This window comes from Lipotes vexillifer, unplaced genomic scaffold (genome assembly GCF_000442215.2).
Source record: "Lipotes vexillifer unplaced genomic scaffold, Lipotes_vexillifer_v1.1 scaffold382, whole genome shotgun sequence".
Classification (NCBI taxonomy): Eukaryota; Metazoa; Chordata; class Mammalia; order Artiodactyla; family Lipotidae; genus Lipotes; species Lipotes vexillifer.
This window is the reverse complement of record NW_006780611.1, coordinates 10,781,594-10,793,055: the sequence shown is the minus strand read 5'-3', so window position 1 is coordinate 10,793,055 and position 11,462 is coordinate 10,781,594. Positions and strand designations below refer to the sequence as shown.

Below are 11,462 nucleotides of genomic sequence, written 5' to 3'. Positions count from 1 at the left end.
GAGCCTGCGCGTCCGGAGCCTGTGCTCCGCAATGGGAGAGGCCACAACAGTGAGAGGCCCGGCCGGGTAAAAAAAAAAAAAAAAAAAAAAAAAAGAGTGGGACTGGACCTAGGCCCTGCCCTGGTCATACAGTGCTAAGCCCCATGACCAGCCCTGGCATAGATCTCCGAGGGTCAGAGGAAAGGGAGCAGGCTGTAGGGCCTGGCAAGGGCGGGGGGCTATTTAGCCCAGAGAAGAGGAGACTCAGGGGAACTTCTTGGGACATGCGACCCTCAAAGTGTCCCGGGACAGAAGAGGCAGGCTATCCAGGAGACCCCAGGGGAAAGTGATAAGATTCAGAATAAAACGACCCAGCCCTGCAGGCATTGTCTCAGGAAGGCTCACCACCCCACTCTGAGGTGGAGAGTTTTATGTCCCTGTTTTGGGGCAAGAAATCTGAGGCTCAAAGAAGGGAAGTGACTTACTTGAGGCCATACATCTGGGAAGTGGTGGGGCTCGACTTTAGGAGTTTTTTGTTATAAATTTATTTATTTATTTATTTTTGGCTGCATTGGGTCTTTGTTGCTGCGCTCGGGCTTTCTCTAGTTTTGGTGAACGGGGGCTACTCTTCAGTGTGGTGCGTGGGCTGCTCATTGCTGTGGCTTCTCTTGTTGCTGAGCATAGGCTCTAGGCACGTAGGCTTCAGTAGTTGCAGCACGCAGGCTCAGTAGTTGTGGCTCGCAGGCTCTAGAGTGCAGGCTCAGTAGTTGTGGTGCACGGGCTTAGTTGCTCTGCGGCATGTGGGATCTTCCTGGACCAGGGCTCGAACCTGTGTCCCTTGCATTGGCAGGAGGATTCTTAATCACCGCGCCACCAGGAAAGCCCCTGGGGCTAGACTTTGAACTCACCTACTTCTCTCTGGATCCTGGGGGTGTCTCTGGGGCAGGGGCTGCTATTCGAAGGCCCTCCTACCACACGGAGTCTGACTACCCTGGGTTCAAGTCCCCTCCCATATAAACCATTTCCCAGCTGTGTGACTTTGGGCAAGTTCTTAGCACCAAGGGACATACCTACTACACAGGGTTGATTGAACCTTCGCTGAGTTCACACCTTCAAAGAGCCCAGCACAGTCCTGAGCATATAGCAGGTGCTCTTGCAATGTCAATTCCCTTCCCTTCCATCTATCCATCTCATGCTGGGAGTGCAGGCCCTGGGCTCTCTCTCCTTGCTCTCCAAACAGGCTTTCTCCTCCCCTTCCCTGGCAGGACTGGGACACTGTTGAGAGGCAAGAGGAGGCCCCCAGTGGGGACAAGTTCACCGTGATGATCCCACGGAAGCCACAGGAGGGGCCAAGGGCTGACAGTGCCCGAAGGGCTCCTCCTCTCCTCACCCGGTCCCCTGTAGGAGGAGACACTGCAGGCCAGAGAAAGGAGGGTGAGTACCTTCTGCCAGGCCAGATTGGTCCCTGTGACCACAGGTGTGGTGATGGCCAGGGGCCTGGGAACTAGATAACCATTTCTCTGGCCGCGTGGGCCCCTGGGTACATCTTACTTTGACAGCTTGAGTCTTAATAACAGTAACGGTCCCCGTATAATTATGGAGCAGACAACGTGCCATGCAATCTGCTCTAAATACATCATCTTGCAACTGGTGGGCCAGGATCTTCACGTTGCAAGTGATGGAAACTGGCCGAGTAAAAGTCTAGAGAAATGCCTTCGGGCATGGCTGGATCCAGGTATGCAAATGGCATCCGAAATCTGGTCTCTCCTCTTCTGTCTTCATTCTCAGATCCTCCCCTGATGGTGGCAGGATGAGTAGCAGCGGTATCAGGCTGTATCCTACCTAATTTTCAACTCCCACAGTACGCGGGCACAATCTTCCCTATAGATATAGCTAAAGTCCCAGGAAGGGTTCTCCCTGGGACCCAGCATGAGCCATGTGCCCAACCTGGAGAGCAGGGATGGGATCAACACCCTGTTCAAACTTCATGGTCTGAGAGTGGAAGAGAGGAGATGGCCCAAAGGAAATCAAGGAGGTGTTGTTTCCAGAGAAAGGCAGAAGGCTGCTGGTCAGGTCAAGCCCACAGATGCACATGACACTGGTCAGCGTCTCGCTGGTATGTGAACCCAGGATGCTGGACCCCCAAAGTTTGGGCCCTCCATCACTACTGCACTGTGTTGCCTCCTGGTCTGTGTCTTCAGCATCATCAGGATTTAGAGATGTGGGGCGGGGCATCCATGTCCTAACCCCAGGAGGCAGTCTTGGCTTCCTATGGCTCCTGTAACATTCAATCATCAAACACATGAGCACTAACCATGTGTAAGACCTGATGCTAGATACCTTGGGCATTCAGGAGGAGCCAGACATGGTCCCTGCCCCGAAAAGCTCATCATCTAGTAAAGCAAACAGATGGGAGATGACAAACAGCAGCTCAGGACAGAGGAAGGGCAGAAACAGCTGTGCGGGGTTGTGAGAAGGGCTCGGGGTGAGGGTCGGGGTGGGTCCGGGGTCTGGGGAGAAAGAGCTTCATTCCAGCCAAGGAAGGACTCAGAGGAACACCTTTTGGACGTGGCACTGTAGCTGAGGAAACAGCTGGGTAAAGGCATGGAGGTGTGAAAAGGGAGTATCCTGGTATGCACAGCTTTAGCAGAGATGGTGGTATATAGCTGGGCCAGACCATGCGGGGCCTCAAGTCTAGCCAAGGAGTCTGGACTTTCTTTTGTAAGTAGCAGGGAGCCACAGGAGGTTTTTGTGAAGGGGAGCGATGTAATTGGTCCTGTGCCTTAAGAATTTCACTAGGGCAAGGTGTGAAGGATGAATTGAAGCAGGGCGAGGCAGAGGAGACTTTTGCAGTTTAAGAGACTGTCGCAGCCACTGTAGTGATGATAACTGGTTTAGGCACGAATCACCGGCTGATGCTAAATTCCTGGGTGAAGGGTTGTCAGGGAACAGTATATTCACACGGTCTCAGAGTATCGCCCCTCAGATTACATATCGATTACAGAGGGAAAAGGCACCCTTAGGATGGGAAGATCTGGCAGACACCACCTTAACCAAGTGGCCGCTCAGCATCCCAGCATGGGGCAAACTGGCCAGGTGCCCCCATGTGTTGCACGGGGGAGGACATGGCATCTTTTCCAAGTCCAAGAGAGTGGGAACTGATTTTTGGACAATTAGACAGGAGGCTGTGAGAGCAAGTGGCCCGTGGACAGGGAGGGCCTCTCTGGGGAGGTGACATTGTAGCTGAGATCTAAGTTCAGAAACAGAAGGAAGAGCCATTGAAGAGCCTTAAGGAGTGGGCAGAGGTGGCAGGTTCGAGGAGAGAAGAAAGATGGGGTGATAGGAGCATGTGGAGTGTAGGAGAAGGGGGTGCAGAGGAGGCCAGTGTTGGGGGCCACCAGCAACCTGACCCTCCCTCCCACCCTGTTCCTCCTCCAATCTGTTCTATGTCACCACCCATCTGGAGGCTCAGGTCCCAAATCTCGTGTTATCCTGATTCCTCTTTCCTCACCTTTTATATCCAATCAGCAGCAATTCTGGTCAGCACTTCCAAAACACACCCCAAATATGTCTCCTTTTTGCCATCTTTATCACTGCTCCCCGACCAAACCAGGGGTTATTGCCACAGCGCCTTCAGATCTCCTGTTTCTGCCAGGCCCCTTTAGTCCATTCTGCTGTAGCAGCTGAGCCATCCTTTAAAAACCTTCATCAGATCTTGTCAGCACCCCCGGCCTCCACTGCCCTGCCATGTCAGGCCCTGGGGAGAGTGTGTATGGGAAGAAGTGCCTCCCCAGTGTGAATGGCCTGAGAGCTGGTGGGGTTTTGTACTAAATCCCTGCTTTCTTGCTCTTAAACACAGGGGCTGTGGGGTGGGGGGACCCTCACTATGTGACCTGCTTGATCAAAGGCAGTCACCACTGTCTGCCTGTTGGCAGGTTCCCAAATTGCAGCAGGAGGCCACGGCCTCGGGGGAATTAGCCAAGTCCAAGATGCTGGGAATGCCTTGACATCCCTCTCGGGGCACCTCTCAGTTTGCAGACACACTCCATGGGGCAGGCTGTGCCGAGTCCGGCTAGCTGAGGGACAAAACACAGATGCCCTAGAACATCTGCATAGCCTACCCTGTGTGCTTACTAAGGGGGCTACAGGAATGAAGTCAGATCCTGGGTGGACCAGGCTCCAAGGGATGCTTGTGATGGGTGGGAAAGGGAAGAAACTGGGGCTGAGGGTGCTGACCCAGCTCTGAGCCACCGGGAGTGGTGGTAAACGCCATCTCAGCCAGTGCACACGCTCAAAGGGTGGGAAGACTCCAGGATGAGGTGCAGCTCAGAGCTGGAAGATGGTGGCACAATATTATTGCTCACTTACGGTGTGCTAGACACTTTCCTAAGCCCAGCAGACACAGTAGTAAACAAGAAGGCGAGGCCCCTCCCCACAGGGAGCTGGGAGGCCGGTGGGGGCAGGCAGAGCCTTGCCACACATGGGAAATGCCTGGATTTTATTCCAAGTGCAGATGGGAGCCCCTGAAGTTTTTGATTTTTTTTTGTTGTTGTTGTTTTGCGGTACGCGGGCCTCTCGCTGTTGTGGCCTCTCCCGTTGCGGAGCACAGGCTCCGGACGCGCAGGCTCAGCGGCCATGGCTCACAGGCCCAGCCGCTCCGCGGCATGTGGGATCTTCCCAGACCAGGGCACGAACCCGTGTCCCCTGCATCGGCAGGCGGACTCCCAACCACTGCGCCACCAGGGAAGCCCTGCATTTTTTTTAATCTTTTAGAAGAGTTGTAAGGATAGTACAGAGAGTTTCCATTATACCGCTGACCCGGGTTTTCCCAGTGTTGACATCTTACATAACCATAGCCCTATTATCAAAATTAAGAAATTAACACTGGTAACAATACTACTGACTAAACTACAGACTTTCTTTGGATTCTCCGTTTTTCCACAAATGTCCCTTTTATGTTGCAGGATCCAATCCAGGATCCCACATTGCGTTTAGTTACCATGTCTTTCAGTCTTCTCCCACCTGTGACAGCTTTTCGTCTCTCCTTGTAAGCAGGGGTGATCTAGCTAGATTTGCTTGTGGAAAGGATCTCCCTGGATGGGTGATGACCTTGGGCCCGGAGTGCACATTGTTGGGGGGCTATTGCAACCATCCAGGTGAGAAAGGAAGGTAGCTGAGAGCGGGGAGGTGGGAAGAGGTGGATGAGAGGAGCGTGCAGATTTGGAACATCGTGGGGCATCAGACCATCACGCAACCACATGGCAAATTATTTTTTTGGCCGAATCGCCGGCTTGCGGGATCCTAGATCCCGGTCTCGGCAGTGAAAGTGCCGAGTCCCAACCCCTGGACCGCCAGGGAATTCCCAACAGCGCAAATTTTAAGTGCTGCTCTGTGCGTGGTTCCAGTTCCTCGATGGGTGCTGGAAACTCAGACTTCAGTGACACCAGCTCAGAGAGTTTGGAGGAGGCAGAGGTTTCAAAGTGTGAGAAGAGGGTTTCCATTTTTTTTTTTTTTTGGCCACGTTGCATGGCGTGTGGGATCTCAGTTCCCCCACCAGGGACTGAGCCCTGGGCCAAGGCAGTGAAAGTGCAGAATCCCAACCACTAGGCCATCAGGCAACTCGCCAGAGAAGAGGGACTCTTAAGTGTGGCCTTTAATGAAGGCAGTCGTGGCTCCTTCAAGACAAGGCCCCAATACCCGTTACTTCTCTCCTGAAGCACCAACCCAGGGACACGCACACAGCTGGTGGCCACCACATGCTTGGTGACCAAGGGACTGAGGGGGTGTAGGGTGACACCATGATCATGGCGGCCCCTTCATGGGGATGGGAGTTGTGAGGGGTTCACTGATTAGCGAAGTTACATGAATCCCTTAGATCAGGGCTTCTTAAACTGTAACGTGCATGCAAATCACCTGGGAATCTTATTAAAATATGATTCTGATGCGGTGCCCCCAGGGTGCACCTGAGATTCTGCATTTCTTAGCAAAACCCCGGGTGAGGCCAATGCTGCTGGTTCACAAAAGGAACTTTTTAGAGCGATCACACAAGTCTCACTGGAAGAGAGGGGGGAATTTCTCGGAATCCAGTTGCAGGAAGTAGAACAGAAATGAAAATTTGTTGGTAGCTGCTGTTCGATCTAGCTCTCCCTCTCTCGGGTCACACAGGCTATTTTATTCTTTCTTTCTTTTTCTTTTTTTTAAAGGTTTTTTGATGTGGACTTTTTTTTTTTTTTTTTTTTTGCGGTACACGGGCCTCTCACTGTTGTGGCCTCTCCCATTGCACAGCCCAGGCTCCGGACGCGCAGGCTCAGCCGCCATGGCTCACGGGCCCAGCTGCTCCGCCGCATGTGGGATCCTCCCAGACTGGGGCACAGACCCGTGTCCCCTGCATCGGCAGGTGGACTCCCAACCACTGCGCCACCAGGGAAGCCTAATGTGGACTATTTTTAAAGTCTTTATTGAATTTGTTTTAACATTGCTTCTGTTTTATGTTTTGGTTTTTTGGCCGCAAGGCATGTGGGATCTTAGCTCCCCGACCAGGGATTGAACCCACACCCCCTGCATTGGAAGGCGAAGTCTTAACCACTGGACGGCCAGGGAAGTCCCTCACAGACTATTGTCAAAACTGCTCTTTACGAGTTTGCCTCTTTTCTAACTTGTTCGCGGACCCCCAGACTATGTGACCTTCGGCTCTAGAGCCCACCGCACTTTGACCGAGTCATCCTGGTTTTCAATTTCAAATTCTTGACCTCAGCTTGAGAGCGGCATCTAAGCCCTCTTCCAATCTGTTGCTCAGAGGGGTGGAGTTGTGTGATAGGGAAAGTGGGTCCTCTAAGGAGACAGTGTGGGGTCTGCCCCAATCATCTGTCCCAGGGGACAAAGAAAGGTAGGCTGTGGGAGCTGCCTAGACCTCTGCCCTTATCTTCAACCTACCTCTTCTCTCTCTAGGCTCTGGTGGTGGGAACCGAAGCGCCGGACAGCACTGGGCGAAGCTCCGGGGAGAAAGCGGGTACTTCTTGGAGCGGCACCGGTCAGCGCTGAGCCCGGTCTCTCCTGTGACACCACAGAGCGGTCCTCGAAGTGCCACCCCCCAGGCTTCCTCTCTCCATCGCTCTGCTTCCACACAACTCGATACCTCCCGAGCCTCCTCTCCCCAACGAATTGCCCAACGGGACAACCCCAGAACCTCATCCACCCAGCAGGACACCCCCAGGACCTCTTCCACACAGCGGAACACCCCCAGAGCATCCTCTCCCTCAAGAGTTGCCCAACGGGATAACCCCAGAACCTCGTCCACCCAACAGGATACCCCTAGGGCCTCTTCCACGCAACAGAACACCCCCAGAGCATCCTCTCCCTCAAGAGTCGCCCAACGGGACAACCCCAGAACCTCGTCCACCCAACAGGACACCCCCAAGACCTCTTCCACACAGCGGAACACCCCCAGAGCATCCTCTCCCTCAAGAGTCGCCCAACGGGACAACCCCAGAACCTCGTCCACCCAACGAAATAATCCTCAAGTTTCCTTTCCCCCCAGAGCCACCCAACAAGACAACTCCAGAGGCTCTTCTACCCAACAGGACAGCCCTCAAGCTCCTGTCCCTACTTGTACTCCCCAGTGGGACAACCCCAGACCTTCTTGTATTCAACAGAACACTCCCAGAGCCTCTTGTGCCCAACGGGACAACCCCAAAACCTCTTCCTCACGGCGGGAGAACCCAGGAAGCTCCTCCTCTCAGGGCTGCACCCAACGGGACAATCCCAGGAATTCCTCTCCCCATCGTACTAACAAAGACATTCCATGGGCCTCCTTTCCCCTCCGGCCAACCCAGGGTGATGGCCCCCGAACCTCTTCCCCATCTCGCTCCAAGCAAAGTGAGGTTCCCTGGGCATCCATTGCCCTCCGGCCAACCCAAAGCGACAGGCCTCAGACCTCGTCTCCCATCAGAGCAGCTCAGCGTGACTCACCCCAGCCCTCCTCCAGCCCCACCCAGCACAACTCACCATCCCGGGCCACTTCCTCCTCCCACCCACCGGGCCACCACAGTGCCTCCCGGACCTCCTCGCCTCTGCACCCTGCTACCCGCGGTGCACCCCAGACCTCTCCGGAGCCCTCCCAGCCCCCCTGCACTGTGTGCATTGGGCACCGGGATGCCCCTCGAGCCTCTTCGCCTCCTCGCTATTTGCAGCATGACCCCTTTCCCTTCTTCCCTGACCCCCATGCATCTGAGAGTGAATCGCCCCACCATGACCCTCCCTATATGCCCCCAGCCGTATGCATTGGACACCGGGATGCCCCTCGGGCTTCCTCACCCCCCCGCCACACCCAATTTGACCCCTTTCCCTTCCTCCCAGACACGTCAGATGCTGAGAACCAGTCCGCCCAGCACGAGCCTCCTCAGTTCCCCCCCACTGTGTGTATTGGGCACCGCGACGCACCCCGGGCCTCCTCCCCGCCGCGCCAAGCCCCAGAGCCCTCCCTCTTGTTTCAGGATCTCCCCAGGGCCAGCACCGAGAGCCTTGTCCCCTCCACAGACTCTCTGCACGAGCGCCTCCACATCCCCAGCCCTGTATGCATTGGGCACCGCGACGCACCCTCCTTCTCGTCCCCGCCCCGCCAGGCCCCCGAGCCCTCCCTCTTCTTCCAGGACCCCACTGGGACTAGCATGGAGAGCCTGGCCCCCTCCACAGACTCTCTGCGTGGCTCCCCAGTGCTGCCCCCTCAAGTGTGCATAGGGCACCGGGATGCCCCTCGAGCCTCCTCTCCACCCCGCCACCCGCCCAGTGACCTAGCGCTCCTGGCACCCTCACCTCCGCCAGGCAGCTCGGGGGGCTCCCGGGGCTCGGCACCCCCGGGTGAGACCAGGCACAACTTGGAGAGGGAGGAATACACCGTGCTGGCCGACCTGCCCCCACCCAGGAGGCTGGCGCAGAGGGAGCCAGGGCCCCAGTGCAGCAACGGGGGCCGCACCCGCAGCCCTGGCCGCGCAGAGGTGGAGCGCCTCTTCGGGCAAGAGCGCAGGTGAGCCCAGGGCTGGGGCAGCCAGGTGGGCTGGGGCGGAGGCTCGGCGGCGGCAGGACTGGTGGAAGGTTCACAGGCTTAGGTTCCAAACGAGGAAAGGGTTTAGACCCCCGCCCTGCTGCTTACTGGCTCTGTGACCTTAGGCAAATCACTTCACCTGTTTCCACACCTTAGGAGTTGTTTTTGACAATTAAGTGATATTGTGCATAGCTTAGTGGGTAAGAGCGAAGACCAGGGTCAGGCAGGCTGGGTTCAAATCCTGGGTCAACGGCGTTCGCCAACTGGTGTGATGTGGTAAAGTGATTTAACCTACCTGAGCCTCAGTTTCCTCATCTGTAAAATTAGAACATTAGTACATTAATTTAAATGAGGTTAAATTCTCAAACCCTTTGTTTGATCCAGAGTCACAGGTTTATTCATTTATTTTTTTTTTTTTACACTGTATGTGAGGGAGAAGAAAGTGTCCCAGATTTTTTTCTGCCTTAAAGAAGAAAACTCACAGGTCCCTTGCATTTCAGAAAACAGAGATGTCAATTTAAAACGTATGGCCAGAGCCACATATTTTAAATAAGAGAACCCACAGGATGACAGACTTTTTTTTAGAGGTTAAATGTTCCTTTCCTGGGGACACAGCGACAGCACCTGAAGTCCAGGAATCCCACAAGTCTCCTTGGTCAGTGGCTCCATTCATGCAGGTGTTTACAACCCAGCAGAACGTCTGCTTTTCCCCAGTCTTGGGGAGGAGAAATGTTTCCTCCAGATCCGGCTGAGATTTCTTTCTCCAGCAGTTCCAGCCTCAGAGTCTTTAAGGATCAGGGCTGAAATTCCATTCGTTAAGTTCAAGAGAAGAAAAAAACATAGGTCTGAAAGTCTCAAAACTTTCAGTGTAGAATTCAATAAATTATAGCATATTTACCGAGGCTGAGGTGTACAACCATCACCACAACATAATTTTAGAACATTTCCATCACCCTAACGAGTGGGTAATATTTTGCATCCACAATTCCTCTCTTTGTTGTCCCTTAGAAAACATTTTCTCTTAGATTTGAATCTGCATGAGAAACCTTATCTCTTATTCTTCAAATTTCCTTTTCCAGTAAGTTTTATCCATTTAAAACCCAGGCGACAACCTTTGTGGTCTCCAGCGTTAGTGTAATTCTTTCTTTGGCCTCTTAAAAAAAATACTTTCGTTTTTTTAGAGCAGTTTTTGGTTCACAACAAAATTGAGCGGAAAGTACAGAGATTCCCCATATACGCCCTGTTCCTACACGTGCACAGCTACCCCACTATCAACATCCCCCACCAGAGTGGTCCACTTGTTGCAATCCATAAACTTACACTGACACATTATCACCCAAAGTCCATAGTTCACATTAGGGTTCACTCCTGGTGATGTATATTCTGAGTTCAGACAAATGTATAATGACGTGTATCTACCATCAGGGTATCACACAGAATAGTCTCACTACCCTGAAAACCCCCTTTGTCTTTGGCCTTTTATGATGACTATTTTTGGTCTGATGTCAATTTGCATACCTTTGACTTTACCTGATGACTCAGCAGGGTCTTTGAACCAAAGTTCAATTTTCTTTCCTTCTTTTTTTTTCTCACCGTGATTAACTTTTAGAGAGAGAAAGCATTTATAGTAGAAGTCTGGAATATTTATACTTTTATTAATCATTTAATTGTTTTTACACGGATACTTCTATTCACTTTATTTTGCTCTCTTTGAAGTGGGTTTACCTGTTTTGAAAGCTTTATTGAGGTATGACTGATACATAAATGGCATATTTAGCACATATATATTTTGCTGAAGTAGATTATTTGCTTCTAACCAAGGCTTTACGACTCTACTGAGTAATTAAAAATTTCCCTCTTGTATGGCATTTTTTCCAAGTAGAAAACCATTCGTCCTCTGAAGATAAAATTTTAAAACCTACTTAAATATCTCTAAGGGACAGACTGAAATTTTTGAGTGGGTGGCTATAGAGCTGTACTCTTATTTTCTCCCATTCATTCATTCAACATGTATTTATTGAGCATCTACTCTGTTCAAGCATCGCTCTAACAGGCTGGACATTTTTTCTTAAAGGGCTATTATCACATTAAAGCGTTAGGAATTTTGGCTCGATATCTTCATTCCTGCCCTCTTGATGCCTTTGGAATTTCTTGTCTTAGAATCATATAAGCATTTCCTAGTATCTTGAATTCAAAACAGAGCCTTCATGGAATTAACCTGACTTGACGCCGTTGTCCTTTAATACCCTCTGGAGGTGGAAGAGCCCATGCAAGCTTCTTTGTCATCCTCGGTGCAGCCACACCAACCCTCAGGAACAGGTGGCCCGAGGAAATACTGTTGCTTCAGCATCAGGAGGCGGGGTCTCTGTCGAAGTCTCAGAATTTTCTTGAGTTCTTCTCTCCCCTCTCTCCATTCCACACGGGGGGAGCCTTCTCAGAAGGA

The 11,462-nt window shown here is 52.5% G+C and overlaps 1 protein-coding gene across 1 annotated transcript in view; it reads left to right on the top strand.

Annotated features, from left to right (window-relative positions):
* Nucleotides 1-9,005, top strand: part of LOC103070453 (TRIO and F-actin-binding protein-like) — a 16,670-nt gene extending 7,665 nt beyond the window's left edge. The window contains exons 4-5 of the mRNA XM_007454110.1: nucleotides 1,245-1,413; nucleotides 6,928-9,005. Coding sequence (XP_007454172.1) covers nucleotides 1,245-1,413; nucleotides 6,928-9,005 — 2,247 coding nt within the window. The remainder of the gene's footprint in view (nucleotides 1-1,244; nucleotides 1,414-6,927) is intronic.
* The last annotated feature ends 2,457 nt before the right edge of the window (nucleotides 9,006-11,462 follow it).